General features: G+C 28.3%; 2 protein-coding genes across 2 annotated transcripts in view; both read left to right on the top strand.

The window, feature by feature from the left end:
- Positions 1-388, top strand: part of LOC117179897 (eukaryotic translation elongation factor 1 epsilon-1) — a 4002-nt gene extending 3614 nt beyond the window's left edge. Inside the window, exon 4 of the mRNA XM_033372092.1 lies at positions 50-388. Coding sequence (XP_033227983.1) covers positions 50-181 — 132 coding nt within the window. The 3' untranslated portion in view covers positions 182-388. The remainder of the gene's footprint in view (positions 1-49) is intronic.
- A 2811-nt stretch (positions 389-3199) lies between these two features.
- LOC117180589 (kinesin-like protein KIF21A) overlaps positions 3200-20432 on the top strand; it is a 58001-nt gene continuing 40768 nt past the window's right edge. The window contains exons 1-6 of the mRNA XM_033373082.1: positions 3200-3738; positions 13748-14132; positions 15497-15943; positions 18359-18671; positions 18839-19134; positions 19211-19454. Coding sequence (XP_033228973.1) covers positions 3704-3738; positions 13748-14132; positions 15497-15943; positions 18359-18671; positions 18839-19134; positions 19211-19454 — 1720 coding nt within the window. The 5' untranslated portion in view covers positions 3200-3703. The remainder of the gene's footprint in view (positions 3739-13747; positions 14133-15496; positions 15944-18358; positions 18672-18838; positions 19135-19210; positions 19455-20432) is intronic.

The following is a 20432-nucleotide window of genomic DNA, read 5'->3' as shown; positions in this document are numbered from 1 at the left end:
TATCTGAAAGGAAAACATAATTTATTACACGAATCTCTTTTTTTTACAGAAAGAATTGTCGCATCAAGGAAAATCCGAGTACGTTCACGTTTCCCGATGGTTTGATAACATGCAACAGGATGAAAAAGTGCGACAAAAGTTAGATTTTATCAATTTCAATATTCTATATTTATATTTATAAAAAGAAATAAATCATTTCCGGGCTTTGTTATTTATTGAAAATCACATTTTTATCTTTTTATTTACTTTTTCTTGTCCAAGAGCGAACAACTAATTTGAAATATCGATTATAATTTATATAAATTACATACATTTCTCAATAACAATTTTTGAATGTAAAATTGATTTAAGGTTGTAAAATCTACATTATTAAAGGTTTAAAACTGCATCGCTTTGTTATTCTCACTTTTCTGTACTGTAATTTAAAAAAAAAAGGTTGACCAAAATCAGAACAAAATAATTGCTAAATTGCAATATTATTAAGCATAATAATTTTAAATTTATTTGATGATTCTTAATTTAGCACTTTAGATTAAAATGATTGAGATTCGAAAATCGTAATGCACAATTTAAACATTAATTATTTTGAAGGACTTATATTTTTAAAATCCTGATTTAAGAATCCTTCAATTTTTAAACAAAGTAAAATCAATTATTCGATCACTTTAATTTTCACTTCATACTACATGATATGATATACTTTTCATACAATTTCATCATTAATTCTTTCAAAGTTATGGATTAATTTTAGATTCAAAATATTCTAAATTGTTTGGGTTTAACCTTAGTTTAAAATTGAATAGTTTTAGATTCAAATGTCCCCAATTTCTTGGTTTTGATTTCAAACGAACAAAGTTGTTTGGTTTTTTAAATTCTTCGAAATCGTAGAATATAAAATTAGAAGACTTGTTAGTTGCACTTTCAGCTTAAAGGATTTGTAAGTAAGCAATTTTGAATGAAATGTCTCCAGAATAAATTCAAAACAATGAAAAATGAAGAAAATAGTTAATCAAATTCAAGACTCGAACCTTAGAAAGATTTTAGAAATAGGCATTAAAAATATAATGGTTTTCTACTTGAAAATGGTCCATAATATTAAACGTTTCAACCTCAAGTTAAAAAAAAAAACAATTTTGAATTGAAACGCTTAAAATTGTGCAATTTCGAACATTGAAATCATATATGTGTATAGCAGTCTTGTCTCGAAAATGACAGAATTTGAGCTACAAAAATGAAAAATTGTTTTGTTAAACATTAAAATTCCCCTATCTGAAATTGATACATCAAAGATTGAATAATTTCTTTAATTTCAAATGTTTACCTCTGAATTTCATGAATCAAAAATATTGTACTAAGATTTGTATTTCATTATTATAAATAATTTATTTTTACAAATATTTAGGTACATCAGTTTGTCGTAGAAAACCTTATTTTGTCTTAAAGTCATTGTAATTTATTAATAGCACGATAATTTTAAGAACAAAAAATGTCATGATTTGAAAATTTATAAACTTCTGAAGTTACAAACAATATTTTAACATATCAAGTTTGATGGGCAGCCCTATTTCTTATGTAGTATAAATAAAAAATTAATTATATTACATAAGAAATAGGGTTGAAAACAAAATTATCTCACACATGAACTTTACATCATTTTTTCCGTAGAATCAAATGGTGCTATTAGCTTTTCTGTAACATATATTGTTTAAAAAATATTTAAACCATCACAAATTTTAATTCTTTTTCATAAAAAAAACCTTCTGTTATTTAATTATTCTCATAAGAACATTTACTTTTCTGCTATGTCAATTCGTATGCCAATAAGTCTTAATAGGTTAAAAATTGTTTATACCTTTATAAGTTGCTTACTTCTGATTAAAAATAATTTTATGCAAGAAAGATTCTTTCAGAGATATAAAATCATATCGTTTAAATGAACCATTTTGCGCTCTATTTTTTAAGTGTTGTTAAACACAAGAATACAAAAAAATTACAATCTTCGGTTTGCAGAGGATTTCTAAAAAAAATCTTAAATCAGTTAAGAAATGTATCCTGTAACCGAATCTGTGCGAAAAAATGCATTTTTGGACCACTTTGACTACAAACAGGCTACAAAGTTTTTTCTTCTATAATGAACGACAAAATCATAAGGAATCAGTTACACAATAAGTAAGAATATATAATATATATATAATTTCTTACAATAAGTAAGAAAGAACAAGCTCAAAAAAAATTTTTTTTTGATATTTGTTTAATCTGAGTTTTTAATTTTTACAGCTACATTTTAATAGAAAAAGTAGTACTGACTGGTACATAATTCCCATAAACTTTATTAAAATAGGTTTAAAACTTTCCAAAATATCGCATTTTCACCAAAATTCATCAATATTATTCAAAGTGACGTGACTCCCACAATTTTGAAATCTGTTGAAAAATATTTTGCCACAATATCTTTTATTATTCGGGAATTTGAAAACTCCCGAATAATAAAATTCCTTGATGGGATAATTCGAGAATAATAATATTCCCGACAGTTTATAATATTACCGAATTTGGAAATTCCCGAATAATAAGATTTCCTGTGCTATAAAATTCCCGAATAAGAAAATTCCCGAGACTATAAAATTCCTGAATTGGAAAATTCATTAATAATAAAATTCTCGGCAGTTTATAATATACCGAATTTAAAAATTTCCAAATAATGAAATTCCGGGCAGTTTATTATGTATTGAATTTAAAAATCCCCGAATAATAAAATTCACGATAGAAAATTCCCTATTTATAAGATATCCAAACTAAAAAATTCCTGAATTATAAGATTCCCCATTGTAAATAATTTTTTTATAAATTACAAAATTTGTAATTGTTTCAATTCGGGGATTTCCTAGTTCCGATCTTTTATAATTAGGGAATTTTCTGTCGGAAATTTTTATTATTCGGGAATTTTCCAATTTGGAAATTTTATTCGGTAATTTTTCAATTCGAAAATTTTATTCGGGAATTTTTCAATTTGGAAATTTTATTAATTATTTGCGAATTTTACTATTCGGAAATTTTATTTTTCGGTTTTTTTCAGTCGTCCCGACCTGGAGCTGCTGAGGGGCACTGGTTTTTTGATCGGCACCCCTGAGAAAAATTGACTGACAATGAGACAGCGCTGACAAGTGACACTTAATTCCCATTGCTTTACATTGTGCAAGTGACAGTAATAAAAGTCCAACGTTGAAAAAAAAAACGAAGAAAAAGATTTATTATCAATGGAGTTGGGGAGATTGAAATCTACAAAAAACATTGCATTATGTCGTCGTAAGATGGCGTCATCAGTATACAAAAGTGCGAAGAATGAAACATGTCCGCGGTATCCGCCTTATACGGCTCCAGTCGGAAATCCAGTCTAGTCCTTGGACTGTTCTGAGCAGTTCTGAGTATGAAAGAATTTTCTATTCTTTGTTAAACATGTAGATTGTAGAAGAAGCGTTCTTGAGTGAAAACCTCGCGGCAAATTAGCCAAAAATGAGAAAATTCGGCTCTATTTTTTCGCGGTTATTGTGGGTGATTTTTCTTTCCAGTTTTTAAATTACAACACGGCTAGTGAAGGTATACAGTAGTCCTGCTAAATTTTTCATCTAAGAAACTTCAGCAGTTTCACTTCGCTGTCAAAGTAGACGAGAATTACTCAACCGTCAACAATCAAGACTTAGAGATGGCTGATGATTCCAGCGTTCGTGTTGCCGTTCGGTAAGTTTTTTTATTTATAAAAATAAAACAATCGTCAAAAATCTATTTCACAACTAAACTCAATCCTGTGGCGAAAAAAGGAATAAGAAAAGTTGCTTTTTTCTTGCATTGCGTGGGTGGTTCACCATGCACACTTTGAGAAAAGGGAACAAGTTGCTCTTTTTATTGCAGGAAGTGTACGTGCTTCGCGAAAGTTATTGATTGTATAATTATACTGCTCAACTTCGTTGCCTTAATTAGTCATTAATCATCTCTCAATTCTTTCTTGTTTCAATGATTAAAAAATTGTTATTCTCCGCCGGGAATGTAAATTTTTCATTATTATATTTTAATTTGATTTTTTACTGAATTTCTTTATGGATGAAAATCAAAAAGATGGAGTAATTTGGTTTTAAATTTAATTGTAAAAAATGTATTAGGGATCAACATAAAACATCTGTTTTAAATTTAAATCAATTACAATAAGTGTAACAATAATTAATTTTGAGATTAAAAAGTACGCTCTTATTTTATAATCACAATTTTTGTGTATTTAATGATCATCTTTTGATACAATCCATTTGCGATATATTATAAATAAAAATTAAATCTGTTTTTCGAGGCTTAATGTATGAAAATTTCATTTTTATGTATCACTATTATTATTTCGAATAGAGTTAATTAAATAAATACCAAAATAAAATTCATATTTTTTCGCGCCCTTAGTTTGTTCACAGAAGCGGACTAGGATTTAAAATTATTCCCAAGATTGGAAGGGATTTAAAGGAATTAAACAAATTTAAATTAATTGCAAAGAATGTCCCAATCATATAATGATTTAAAAGAATTTCATAGAATTTAAAAGGTTTTAGGGTATTTCAATAGATATCCAAAATTTTCTAAACCTTTTATAATATATTTCTATAACTTTCAAAGAATTTCAGAAGAATGAAGGGTTTTCGTAGGATTTATTTTGAGCGATTTTCAAATATTTCACAGGAATTCATATAAGATTTAAATATATTTTAAAAGATTTTATAATATAAAATACATAAAAAGGTTTTATATTATTTTAATATGTTTCAAAGATTCCAGAGATTATTCCACAGATTTCAATAGTTTAAAGGGATTTTAAAGGGTTTTAAAGATTGTAATATACTTTTAAGAACTCCAAGGAATTTTCAAATTTTTAAAGGGATTTCAAAAGATTCCAAAGGATTTACTCAATTTTAATGAATTTTAAAAGATATCAAGGATTTTTTTAATAGGTTTCAATAAATTGAAAGCATTTTAAATGTACTGAAATATTTTAGGGTGTTTTTAACGATTCCATGGAATTTTCAAAATCTTTAACAAATTTCAAAGGATTTCAAAGGATATTTTATAAGGTTCGAACTGATTAAAATTTTTTTAACGATTTGATCCAATTTCCGAAGATTTTAAGGAGTTTTTGAGGCCCTCAAAACATTTTAATATATTTTTAAGGATTTCAGAAAATACTATTAGATTTTAGAAAATTTCGCGGGTCTTATTTATTCTAATAATTCTTATTTTTATCATATTTGTACATTGGAAGTTAGTTATATATGGATCAATTTTAATAAAAAATCAATTAGTTGAATTTTGGTGTATTTATTATGATTATATGGTAAAAAATTGTATGTAGCAAAACGTAATAAAAGTAAAAAATAGTATTACTTTAAATTTATTTAAAATCTGTTTTATTTAAATTAAAAAGTAAGGGAAATATCGACTGTTTTACGTTTTTCAAGTAACTTCATTTGTTGCAAATAAATTTGGTGTTACCGATTGTTTACAGGTCAAGTAGACACTTTAAATGCAATTAAATTTTCACATCTAGAAATATATTGAATAATCTTTAATTATTAATTAATTTAAATATGGAAGTTAAACTTTAAGCCATTGAATTAATGAAAAACTGTTTTGTTATTGGATAACATAAAAACTCGGGGGTATTCAAAAAGTAATTTTTTCCTCTAAACGATTATTAAGCCGTTTAATTTATTAGTATTTTTAGTTCATAAATACGAAAAAATATTTAATATTATTTTTTTACAATACTTTTTTGGATTTTGTATAACGCTAAAATTTATTTTTCTCAAATCTTTGATTTCTTGTGCAGTTCCAGAAATGTCTAGAAAAATAATATTTATAATTTTAATTACATACTTTCAAGATTTTATTTTTGGTGCAATGGGCAGCAATATTTTTTGGACATCTCTGCATTCTATCCTTCAGTTTAATAGTTTGAGAAAAATACGTTTATAATTATTTATGTACAAAATACATATGCAATATTGAATTATTAGTTTCATGCTAGTAAGTTCAATATTTATGAAAAGAATTTCACCTGTAAAATCTTTTGCACTGCATAGTAGATCTTTACCGTTAATTTAATGACTTAATAAAAATTGTTGCTATTACTAGAAAATGCCAAATTTGTGATTTTGTTTTTTCCCTGTGGGAAATATTGTACAAAAAATGAGTTGGATAATAATTATTATTATACCATTAAGGCAAAAGAAAATAAATTACGGATCTAATAATCCAAACTTTTGTATTATTTTATGAATTTAGTTTATTAATTTCCAATTATTTTCATCTGCCAAGAATGTTCTTTCGATCACATGATATATTATCTTTAAAATAATTTAAACTAAAAGTGTTAAATGTATTTTAAAGATAAACTCACTAGCGTTTCAAAACAATTGACCAAAAAATAAACTTAATTCTACAGGCTTATATAATCTTAAAAAAATCATATGGTATATAAATTCATCAAAATCAGTATATTAAATTTGGTTAATATTGAGATTTTCTGAAATCTTACAAAATAATATTTCAATATTTGTAATTGACCATTCTATTTAGAATTGTAAATCACTTGCTCAGGACGTTCTTATTCGCGCGTAGTGAATTATTCAGATTTTATATTACATCAACAATAATTTTAGGATTCCTTCATTTTTAAAAATGTTTATTATTATGGAGTTTAACATTTTTATGTCTAAAACTTTTTTACAAGAAGGAAAGATTTTTCAATTATATTTTTAAACCCTAAATTGTGAGTAAAATGTTTTTCTACTTAAACGGACAATTAACTACCCTCAAAATTAAATTTGCATCGATTGATGATACAATTCTGTCAAAATTTTTCATCAGTTATGCAATTTTTAACACGTCTGACTAGATTTTTTTATTGATACGTGTATTCCAATGTGAATGTGAAATTTACTAACTTTAAACTATATATAAATGCAAATTAAGAAGATGCTCATTTATTAAAGGTTTCAGTTTGAAATTTTGCAATTTTAAGGACTTAAAATAAAAAATTTGTATGTCTTAATCTGTCACGTTTTTAATTTTTCAAAATTGCTCAAGTTTGAAGGATTGGAAATGATATTTAAAGGTAAAGGCAATATAAAATTATTCTCATTTTGAGGTAGCCTATACTTTTAAAGCTTCAAATTTCAGTTTATGCATCTTGAAAAGCTTTCAATTTATAATTGCACCCTTTTGAATATTTACATTTACGTTTGCTTAATTTTCATGTATGTAGGCTTGAATTTGGAATTTTGAATTGCCGGTAAGGATTCTGGCAAATCGGGAAACCTTTTTGAAATTACCGGGAATTTTTTTCAAGAAATTTTAGTGGTCCTCAACAAACTTCTTAAATTCGTCTGTTTTTCACTATCTATATTTGTATTCCACTCATTCATCATCTAGGATAAACCATCAAATTCGTCTCTATAAGAAACGTCTAGATGAAAAATTTCAAAAATACTGAGCAGTACGAGTAGGTGTCTTCGGTAAATAGGAGTATTTTTTTCAATATAAAAGGGGCCGAATGTGTATCTAACACGGTCAGCTGAGTCCCAAATGTTTGTTTAGTTATATTCGGTGTCGTCACTCTGTTTTACGCAGTACTACAGTGTAAATGTTGGTCGCGTAATATCTCCTTTTACAAGACAGGTGCGTAGGCTTTTTATTTCTAGCTGCATAATGAATACCTGCTTTTCGATGAATGGACTCTCCCCCACTTTACCCCCCCCCCCCCACTGCATACTTAACATACTGTACTCTTTAACATATACGTTCACTCTATTTTTTTTCTTAATACTCATTGACTGCCTGATTCTTGTTTTTCCACCCACTGATTTTATTCATTACTTGCATTATATCGTGCGGTTATTCGTTAAAGCGGTGATAACTTTATGATTTGCGATAGATACCTGTCCGTAGTGACCACGCAATTTTCATTCCGATTATTTATTTTATTTTTTAGTCCATTCATAATCTGATCAAATTTTCTTATTAAATATTTAAACAAAAAGTTCACTGAAATTCGCAACGTTTATAAACAAAAAAATAAAATTGTGTAAATTACTCAAATCAATTTTTCTTTCGTTTTTAATTATCTTAAAAATAACGTGGTATATGATTTTAAATGACAATAACTTATTATAACGTTATTTGTATTATTTTAATGAAATACTCTATACTTAATATTCGGAAAACATTCTGACTTTCCAGTAAACTTTTGGTTTTTGGATTTTCCTTGATGAATTACTTTTATTTGATATCCGACAACACAAGATAAGATTCATCCCACTATCGTTATCAGAAGACTACTTTACCCCCCCCCCTCCCTCCACTCTTTTTACTCACTCTGAAATGTAGACCGAAATTCGAAAAAATTATAAATTTTCCTCTAAACTTTGGGTTGTCGGATTGTGTTTAACTAATTACTTCTAATACTTGTCGAACAATAACAGAAAAAGTTCCATCTCTATCAAATTATCAGAATACTGCTTTTTGTTAGCCCATGCACGTTAAGGTAATCAGCCAACTGCCTAGGCATTCAGCCGATTGTGAGGGCCCAGAAGAAATTGGTACGAAGTCTTTTTACCTGGCATCCTAGTAGTTTTTCTTTATATTTATTTCATTAATGATATAAACTTGTATAAAATAATAGGAATAATGATTGTATGTCATACATTAAAACGTTTAATATCCGCGTTTCCGATTTTCCTTGCACAAGTATTTTGTCTCGAAAAATTAGCAATTTGGTAGAAAATTTAACTATTTAGATAAAAATGTATGTAGTTTGTTGTTGACAATAAATGTTTTCTCGCAGAAAATCATTTTTTTTTATTGAAAATTCATTTTTGGTTTAAAATTAATCATTTTTAGTTGTGGAAGCAAGTATTTTGTTGAAAGATGTTTTTTTTTGTTAAATCCAATTTTTGTAATTCTAAATTAAAATATTTTTGTGTTAAAATATCAAATATTACATTTTGCGTTAAAAATTCATCTTCTTAGATTGAAAATTACACTATTTTGTTGAAAATTGAAAAACTTTCTTAAAAGTTAATTTTTTGTTGTTAAAAATTCATAATTTTAGTTGAAAATTCGTTTTTTTTTTTGTTAAACATTCAACTGGTTGGTTGAAAATGAAATTTGTTATTGAGAATTCATATTCTGGGATTAGAAATTAAACTGTTGTGTAGAAAATTCGTTTTTAATTCAAAATTTTCTCTGAAATTAAAATTTAACTACACCATGTTTGGTTAGGAATCGATTTTTTTTAGTTTATAAATTCTACTATTTAGTTTAAAAATTTAGAAACTAGCACTAGTATTTTGTTGAAAATCCGTCTTTTTTAGTAGAAAAATAATCATTTGTGTTGAAAATATGTTTTCTTTTTGATTATGAACTCTTTTATTAAAAATTTATTTTCATGGGTTGAAAATTAAGCTGTTTTGTAAAGAAATCGTCTTCTCCGCTTGAAAATTAGACTTTTTGAATATATTAGATAAAATCATTATTCTTATTATTTTGTAATAATATGTTTCGAATTAGATGAAAATAAAAACAGAATATTAGATAGCCATTTAATGTGTGTGTTTAATACTCCATGAATGTTTCTTCTCATTGCCTAAAACGCGTCAAGCGTTTAGATGTGAAGAATGCTTGAAGTAAATCAGACACTTGGACGCCAGGTAAGGATTTCGGCCCAAATTCTGAACGCCGCGCCGGCAGTCGGCCGACTCTGCCTAGATCCTAGATCTTCTAAATAATATAAGTGTCTACGATATATATAAATTCTAACTTTCCTCGAAATGCTTGGTTCTCTAATTTTATTTCCCTTTTTATTTTTTATATGTAATTCCGGGCAACAACAAAATTTAACTGCAATAACCTTATCGGAAGACTGTGTTTTGTCCAGACACGCTATCCGAAATGCACGAAAAAGGCGTGGGTGGATAAAACGCAGTCTTCCGAGAAGAACAGTTAGATGAATATTTTTGTGGTGTTGCTTGAGATCAAATACAAGTGATAAAGAGAAAGAAAATTTCAGAACCGAAGTTTAGACTTTAGAAGAAAGTTTTTATTTTTTCCGAAAGTTTTCATATACATTTTAGGACACGTGGGTGGATAAAGCATGGTCTTCCAATAAGGATATTCGGATGAAACTTTTTTTTGTGTTGTTGAAGATCAAGTAAAAGTAATTATTAAAAGAAAATTTGAGAGCCGGATGCTTAAGGGATGGTTACCATTTTTTCTTATTTTTTTTATGCACATTTCACAGTGCGTAAGAGGATAAAACGCAGTCTTCTGATACGGACATTGGGATGAAACTTTTTCTTGCGTTGTAGGACATCGATCACAAGTCACTATTGATCGAATATTTTAAGAACCGGACGTTCAGAGAAAGGTTATAATTTTTATCCGTCTTATTCCGTATACATTTAAGGGTGCGTGGATGTACAGAACGCTAAGATATAAATGTTGCGATAGGATAATTTTTCTGGTATTCTCCGACACCCGCTATATAAGTAATTAGCCAAATAAAACTTGAGAACCGAACGTTCAGAGGAAAGTTATAATTTGTTACGAATTTTTGTTCACATTTCAGAGTGCGTGGGTGGATAAAATTTAATCCACCGACAATTATATCAGAGTGGATCTTTCTTTTGTGTTGCCTGGTATAGAATAAAAGCAATTAATTAAAGAAAATCGAAGAACCGAGCGTTTAGTGGAAGGTTAGAATTTATCCGAATATCAAATATTATAGCTTATTTCATTAAAATAATAAATATGACGTTATAATTAGTTGTTGTCATGTAAAATCATATAATTAATTATTTTTACAATAAATTAAGAAAATAAATTGATTTCAGTAATTTTTGAAAATTGTATATTTTCGTTTATAAAACTTTTGGAATCCAGTGACATAGACCAATTTAAACTCAGGTTATTCGGATGATGAAATTAACTTTAACAATATTTTTACATTCTCGTCATTTAGTTTCGTTTGCATTTTTTACTCATTGGTGAAAATAACTTTTTCTATGAATATTTTATCTTTAGTGATAATTCCATCAGTCATTAATCAGGATAATGTTCTGTTTGTTTTTAAACTACGTTTATACTAGTCTCTACTATAATAATTCTATGATAGAATTATACTCAATTTTTCTGCGAAACAAAAAGAAGCTTCATTTGTACTTCTAACAATTATTATTGATTTTCAACACACGAGTACTCGCACCGAAGGAGAACACTAAAAAAAATGTTCTTGAACCAAATGAACTGTTTTCTTGGAACTAACAAAAATTTTGTTGATTCGACTAAATCGTTTTCTGAGTAAAGATAATTTGTTTCCTTATAATAAAGCTAAAGAAAACAACCATTAATAATTTTTTAATCCTTGAAAGACTATATTTTGAATTTTGGAGAAAAAATGATAAATTCAGGATGTCTAACAATCCGGGAAAACAGGGAATTTTGTGTACCTGGAAAAATACAGGAAAATGCCGGGAATTCGTGAGCATATCTGGGAAATCCACGGTCAACAATTTTAATCAGGAATTTCTATTGTTCGCCTAAAATTAATATTGTATTATTATTATTATTATTATTATTATTATTATATTATACGATTCAATGGTAAAATCATGTAACAAGTTGAACATCGTCGATTTATTACCAGCTAATCAGAAGGTTGGAAATCTTTAAAAAATGTTAAGTAATATTATACAATATTATATTACCTAAAAATGTATAATTTTATTTTGAACTTCAAACTAAAAAGTTTCTTGTTCTTTTTTGCCGGCCTGATTTCTACTTTTTCGTCTGTAAATTTGTTATTTATAAGCACGGAGCTTAGGAAAAATAATTTTTTGCTGTTTTAAATTTCCGATTGTATTATTGTTCTGTGTTTATACAGGGGTCCGATACAGTGGAAGAAAAAAATTTCTTGTTATTTGCCGGTTCATTCCCGGATCATTAAATGTGTTCACGGACATTGAAATTAAAGCAGTCGTGGTCGAAACTCGTTTGAATTTTAAACTATTAAAATTGAAGCTTAACATTTTTTGAATTCAAACGCTCAATAATTTAGATAAACAAAATGGAACCTATCAATATTATGAACAATCTTAAATTAAATGTCGTTAAACTACAAAAAATTTAATTCGAAACTTTTTTAAATTGAACAGTTAAAAGATTTTTGGTTAAAGAATATAAATCCATTATATCATTTTAAATTATCTAAATTTTTGAAGAATGAATCGATACATTTATATATGTTTAAAATGATATTTTGAAGCAATTTCAAGTTGGAAACATTAAGAATTGAATGTTTTTAAATTTCGTCAAACTTAAACACTTTTTGATTTAGAGATTGCATTATTTTAATTTTAAGTCGTTTGTAATCAATCATTTTAAATTTGTTATTTATATATGTATAAAATTTTGAAATTTCACTTGCAAATGAAAAATTCAGCAGAATGAAACAATTAAAATTCTATCTTTCAAGCTTTAAATTTAGCACTCTGAATTTTTAACAACTCAGCGCTTTCTATTTGAAACACTTCCGTTTAATTTTTTTTTCAATTTTGCATATTTCATCTATAATTGCTTATTTTTAATAAACAGTCGAAAATTACAAAATTTTGAAAGATGTCCTTTTTTAAATTAAAAAATAATTTGCAAATTGCATGGGTTGAAAATGTGTAATTTTAGATTGAAATAATATTTGAAAAAAGGATTTGAAACTGAATAAAAGCGTTTGATACTCTAAATAGGATGAAAGGTATAACACTGCTTCGTCAAAAGATACTATAGATTAAACTATTTTTGAACACTTTCAGAAATATTGCGAAAAAAGTAGAAATAAACAAATTTTCTTGACCTTATTTGGTAGGTAAATTTCTATAGAATTTAATAGACGCTTTGATAAAGCTGTGCTGATTTTTCCTTCGATTCTGTCAAAATCTGAACTTAGAACAAATAAGCCGTAACAATGTTTAAACGTTCATCTTGCCTTGTTTAAAATTTTTGTTTAGACGTAATAAATGTCTCATTTTTCTGATAGAATTCGGGCGCCCATAGTAAAAAGATACATAAATTCATACATTGTCGTTTAGGTCAATTTTCGATTGTCGATATAAGAGAATAACCCTAAACCGCAGTCGCTTATGTAGATTTTTCTCTTGGACGGCAGACATGGTGTTTTGATATATTTTCTTTAAAACTTATCCTAAACCGATTCACTTGGAAAAATCATACCGATCCTGATAAAAGAATATTAATTTTATAAACTTTTCTAGAGTCCCTTTGAACATTTTAAATTAATAATGACGTACAAAATTGAGATACATATCACAAGAGAAACCCAGGAAAAAAGGTAAATCCAATCCGGGAAATCCGAGAATTCGAAAACAAAATTTCGTTATAGACACCCTGTAAATTTATGAAACAGTGTAACTTCTTGCAACCGTAATGAAGTCTAATCGTAAAGTTTCTTGTACAAAATAATATTCGAATGAGCATTAGTATAATTTTTCATTTGAATAAGAACAATGTGTCTGCAGGAATGTGAAATTATACTCCTTCATTATTCATCACGAGTAGCTCAGCTCAGACGTTCATTTGATTTTAAATAATAAATTATTAATAAACTCTAAATGATAAATAAAAATTTATTTCGTTTTAATTTTAGTATCCGGCCTCAAGTGGCTCGTGAGCTGATCGACATGTGCAGAGTTTGTACTCAGGTGCCTCCTGGAGAACCCCAAGTCTTTTTAGGACCAGATAAGGCCTTCACTTACGATCACGTTTTTGACACGAATATTGGACAAAGTCCTATTTATGATTCTTGTGTCGCACGGCTTATTGAAGGGGCTTTGGACGGTTACAATGCAACCGTTTTGGCCTATGGTCAGACTGGATCTGGCAAAACTTATACGATGGGAACAGGGTTCGACGTAGAAATTGATGATAGTATAGTGGGTATCATCCCCAGGGCCATTAAACATCTTTTCGATGGCATTAACGAGAAGCAAGAACGAGCAAAAGATCGTGGATACATGCCTCCAGAATTCAAGGTGAATGTACAGAATATTTAAAAATAATCGAGAATAACTAATTTTAAGATATGTCCTATTCTCTATAAGTTAAGGCCACCTCTGATAGGAAAAAGTTTTCCTGCAAAAGTATTTTGAAATTTGTGTTTCTTTATTCAAAGAATTGATTGGTGCTACAATGAGAAATTTTTACTGGCTAATCCAAAATATGACAAATTAAAATTTTTAAAATGGTCTCAATTTTCTTAAAATGGATATCCTAAGATTTTGTTTGGGTTCACTCAATTCAAATACAATAATATATTTACTAAATTTAAAATATGTGATTCAATGTATGAATAGGAATCAGAAAACGTGTATTTTTATGATTTTTTAGTTCACCAAGAATCGAACTTTTGAAAACGGTAAAAGTACCGAACGCTACAGAACGACACAGGTTCTATGGATTAATCAGCTTAATGTCTTTGAATGTTTGAAAGTATAATTTTTAAACCAATACAAACTTCAAAATACCAAATTACGCAATAAAATTGCACAATTTTGAAGTGACATTTACAATTCTTGAATTTTAAATATCAAAATTTAAATTCTTGAATTTTAAATGTATAGCTTTCAAAGGAATTTAGTTTTGAATGTTTTTTAAAATTCAATTTTGACGATTAACAATGAAACATTCTGCAATTTGGAATATTTGCAATTGGGTACTTTAATTTTGTCAAGATTCGAGGTTTTTCAGTTCTATATCTTCAATATATAAGAAATTTAAAATGTAAATCATCAAAATGGCCGAGTTTTTAATTCCTAAACTTAAAACTTGCTTAATTTAAAAGTAAAAATGTTCTCTTAAGTTTTAAAGATTTAAAATTCAAAGTTCTTCATTTTTGAAGAATTATAATTGAAATCTCTTATTTCTTATATTAAGCTTGGTTTCGAAAATCCTTCTCAAACTTAGCCACTTGAAAGTGATGAAAAAGCTAAAGACTCTGATGCTTTTGGCAAATTTGATTTAAAAGAAGAAAATGTTAAAACAATTCTATAAATATTCTCAAAGATATTGAATAGTGAAACAAAAGTGACCTTTATATATTTAAAAATATCCATCTACAAAAAGCTGAATAAGTTCCGACTCTTCATTTTTGTTAATCTACAACTAGAATAGCACTCATGCAGTTCCCATCACTCTTTTCACATTCCTTCTCACATTCCTTCTCACATTACAATCTTACATGCAACTCACATAATAACATCCTTTGAAATATTATACAAATGGAACAGATAAAAATATTTTGATAATGATACTGAGACAGTTCTCGACTCCTTGCAAAAGGCTTCTATTTTTATAATAGAATCCAAACGATTTTACAATCTCCATTTTATGAAAACAGGTCACGGCTCAATTTTTGGAACTGTACAACGAGGATTTGAAGGATCTTTTGGAACCGGGTGGACCTAGAGGGGGAGCTCGAATTCATGAAGATACAGCAGGAAATATACATTTAACGGGGGTGGAACCGAGGATAGTAACAAGTCCTGAACAGGCTTTAGAGTATCTCCGACTAGGAGCTCTTTCACGAACAACTGGATCTACACAAATGAATACACAATCTTCAAGGTCACATGCAATTTTTACACTGCATATAAAACAGCAGAGGTGTATCAGGGTGGAGGATCCGGATGCTGATGTCGATACTAGTGGAACTGATCCTGTGAATGAATTTGAAACTTTGACTGCTAAATTTCATTTTGTTGATTTGGCTGGGTCTGAAAGGCTCAAAAGAACAGGTGCTACAGGAGACAGGGCGAAAGAAGGGATTTCAATTAATTGTGGGCTGGTAAGATAAATTATACTTTAATATTTTTATTAATTCAAGGTGACCATTTAAAAAAAAGAGGAAGAAAGACGGGAAATGACAGTGAATTTAATTTTTGTCAGGAGTTTTGAGATTTTAAATTCTTCGAAATTACTAATGTTGCGTTTTTAAATTGTACATTCTTTGATTCTTTATTTTTTAAAGCTTTTGCTTTGTTTACTTTTTTAAAATTTAACCATTTCTAATGTATGAATTGTCACTACAGATTGTTCAACATTAAAAATTTCATTTGCAGTGCTTTCTTTCAATTAAATATTGCTTTCAATGCTTTCAATTAAGAATTTTTAAAATTAAGATGATTGCATTTTTTAAAGTTTAAAGATCAATTTGACATTTATTAACTTTAAAAGATTTTAATTCAGGATTATAATGTAAAAACTGTCCAATTTTACAGAAAGTTCAGAATCTTTCAATTTTAAACGTTTCATAGTTTCAATTATTTATGTGTATATTTAATTTTTAACATTTAAAGATACATAGGTTCAACTTTGAAGATTTTCAGCTAAAATTCTTTTATTTCGAAAAAAATCTATCTAACCATCCTAAATTATCAAGTTGTGAATCTTAATTCTAAAATATTTTATTTTTCGAGTCCCCAAATTTTAAATCTTTGTGTTCTAAAAGCTCAAATATCAAAATACCAGTTTTTAAATTTTCTATTTACATGTTCAATTTAGAACGTTACAAATAGAAAAATAAATATAGTTTTTAAATATCTGTATAGCTTTTTAAAAACTATTAAATTTCTACGACATTAAACCTTTTAGTTAATTCTTTATATTTTCAATTTTAAATTGCACAACGCTGATTACTTCTGATTTAATGTTCTATTATTTTAGCAATTAAAATACAAAAATGAATCATTTTGTAACAATTATTTTAATTTGAGTTTGTGGTTATTCAATGAACTAAATAGTTTTGAGTTTTTATGAGTTTGAAGTTCTAAACGTTCAAATAAACGAAAATTTGATATTACAGTGAAACCTTTCAATAGCCCTCCTTCTATAGCCCTTCCGAGAATTGACACCGCGTTGCAGGTAGGTGAAGAGGGGCTGCGCGGGGTGCGCGGGATCTGCAGTTGTCACTCCGAGCACTGAGGCGTGAACAAACAAAAGCGGAGCGGGCTATAATGAGTTAGTTCCCACTAACCGTCAGCCCCAAAATCGACGCTATAGATGAGTTTCAATGTACTTTGAACACTGCTAAACAATTGTTTATTTACATTAAAATTATATATGATAAAAACTCATTATTCTAATTTTTAACTATGAATAGTATATCTAGATAAAATGGTATTGAAAAAAATATTCTCTTCATTTGAACTTTTAAAGCTTCATGTACCATAAGATTGTTGATGCTCTGGATTCTGATTAATTTAATTTTTTGTATATAATTTTGAATATTTTTATTTTGAAGCCTTTCAAAGAAATCTGACTAATTTTTAAATGTTAAATGCTTCGAATTCAGAAGAGTTTAAAGTTGGCATTACATAACTAGATAATATCAACAAAACCGGAATTTCCCAATAGAATGAAAAAACAATCTGTAAAATGGAGATCACCATTTGGGAACAAAATAAAAGTATATTCTGACCTGACGCATTGCTGATTTTAAACCACAAAAGTGTGATTAGAAATCATAATCCAGTTTCGAGGAAATAGATGTGTCATTTGGTAATCTCAAAATGACAATGATCACAAATTAAAGCAGGCTCGGCAGCATATTGCGATAAAAAATATAATTATCAGTTTAAATAAAAAATAAAAATTTGCTTCCTAGATATTGAGTTTCTAAATGCAGAAGAAAAGATTTAATCTATAAAAAGTTAGCCAATGCCGCTCCGACTAAATTTTTCAAGAATTTTGAGTTTCCGAGAAAATAAAAATTTAGTGTGACCATATCACACGATTTTTCGCTAAAGGGCATATAAAAAGAAGAAAATTATTATTTTTTCAATAAACTTTAATAATTTTAAGAAATATTGATGGTGAAGAAAAGAAAGAAGTGATTACTTCTGCGCTAAAATTTTTAAGTAAAATTTTAATGGATCTTTTTACTATATTAAAAAATGAGAATTCGATCAAATCCTTTTAACGAACTTTTTTTTTTTATTTTTGAAGAATTTCTATGCAATAAATCCATTTTTGACAAAGTTGTGCTTATTTAATTCTGTACTGTCACTCTTCCGTTTTGTATGCTTCCATGTTTTATTTCAAATATTTAGAAAGATTTTCATTTTTTCCTATTTTCAGTGATCAATCCGAGAAACGCCCAGGAAATGAATTTGAATTCTTTTTTTTTAGATTTTAGTGGCTATTGTAATAACATTATTTAAAGTATATTTATATAGTTAACATTAAATAAAACTTTTTGCAGCTTGCTTTGGGGAATGTAATTTCGGCTCTGGGAGACAAATCAAAAAAAGCTCTTCATGTTCCTTACCGTGACTCAAAACTGACACGATTACTTCAAGATTCTCTAGGAGGCAACAGTCAAACAGTCATGATCGCTTGTGTGTCCCCAAGCGATCGTGACTTCATGGAAACTCTAAGTACCCTCAAATATGCAAATCGTGCTAGAAACATAAAGAACAAGGTAACCATCAATCAAGACAAGAGTTCAAGGACTATTGCCTCTCTTCGCAGGGAAATACAGCAGCTGCAGCTCGAATTAATGGAATATCGACAAGGTAACTTTAACTGCTCTTTGAAATTAAAAATATCTCCAAGTTAAAAATATCAATGACTCTGATGCTTGCTTTCTTTGACTCGGCCTCGATTCAATTCTAGATTAAAAATATTACCATCAAATCTCTCCACTTTTATGCTCTAATTTTGAAATGAATTATTGTTCCAGGAAAACGAGTCGTTGGAGAAGATGGAATAAACGATGCTTGGCATGAGAATCAGATGTTAAGTAGCGAACTGCAAAGTCTAAGAACGAGAGTGAAAGCTTTGACAGAAACGGTGGAGGCTCTCACTGCCAAAAATGCATTGCTCTTGGCAGAAAAAGCAGCTGGCCAATGGGTGGCTTCTGGCGGTGGAGATATAGCAAGTTTGGTTCAAGGTTATCTTCAAGAAATTGAAGAATTACGAGCTCGATTGCTTGAAGCCGAAGCCATGTATCAGCAGTTGAAAAAAAGACAAATACAAGTCAGTAAATAGATTTTTAAATCAAAAGACAGCAAATTTCGAAGCTTGTTAACAAATGTCTTTCTTTCTTTTGCAGATTAATACAGCAAATCCGTACAGTGAATCTTCCTACGTTATTCACAGCGACTCCTCTTCAGTTTTGAACGACGCTAAAAGAGAACTGCAGAAGGAAATAGATCTGTTGACTGCCTTGAAGGGACAGCAAACTCTTAATTCGACACTTAGCAGCAGGGAGGGTGAAGATGGAGACAATGATGATACCGAAAACGGTCAGGAATCGATGAGCGAAGACGAATCTGACGACGATTCTGATCGAAAAGGTACGTTTCAAACCATAGTAAATTTTACAATTTTATATGACTTTTGATCAACTGTTGAATTTTAAATAAACACAATACAGGCCTCGAATTCACGCTTATTATGGAAACCTTTTAAACTTTTTTTTAGCGATGCAACTATTTTACTACTATTTTCTCGAATTGCTCACTACTTCAACTATTTTTTTCGCTTATCCTCTAAACATATTTTCAGAATTCTTCGTTAGATTGGCTAAAATAATATATCCTTCACCTCAAATATAAAAATTTCAAAGAATTTCAAGACGTTGAAGACATCAACAGATATGAAGTGATTTTAAAATTTGTTCAAAACATTTAAAGGGATTTTTTTAAGTTTCACGAGATTATCAAGGTTTCAACAGATTCTAAAGAGTTCGAAAGGATGTTAACTGATTTCAGGAATTTAAAATAATATTTAAAGAATCTGATTTCAAAGAATTACATTTTTTTAAAAGACATTTGATGATAAAAATGTTGAGATAAAAGTGATTTTTATAGGGATATTACCAGACCTTTTCGACTGTATAGGATATCCAAGGACTTTAAATATTAAAATTTTTGGAGGGTTTGAAAGGTTTCAGGATATTTGACACGATTTCAAGAAATTTCAAGGGGATTTATAAGGATATCAAAGATTTAAACATTTTTAAAGGAGTTTTAAAAGACATTACGGATTTTAAAATGTACGGGGTTTCAACAGATTTTTAAGGATTTCACAAGGTTTAAGGGATTTAAAAAATATCAAAGGATTAAAAAAATATAGAGTATTTCAAAAAAATTCTAGGAGTTACATGAGATTTTATAATATTTCAATAAGATAATAAGAAATTTATATAGATTTTAAGGGATCTAAAAAGATTTAAGGAAATTTCAGAGCATTTCAAAATTTTCTAAATACTTCAAGAAATTTAAAAATAATAATTTTAGGACAAATTTCAATATATTTTACGGGTTTATGTA

The sequence above is a fragment of the Belonocnema kinseyi genome, chromosome 9 (assembly GCF_010883055.1).
Source record: "Belonocnema kinseyi isolate 2016_QV_RU_SX_M_011 chromosome 9, B_treatae_v1, whole genome shotgun sequence".
Taxonomy (NCBI): Eukaryota; Metazoa; Arthropoda; class Insecta; order Hymenoptera; family Cynipidae; genus Belonocnema; species Belonocnema kinseyi.
Note: the sequence above shows the minus strand (reverse complement) of the source record. Positions and strands in the feature narration are given on the sequence as shown.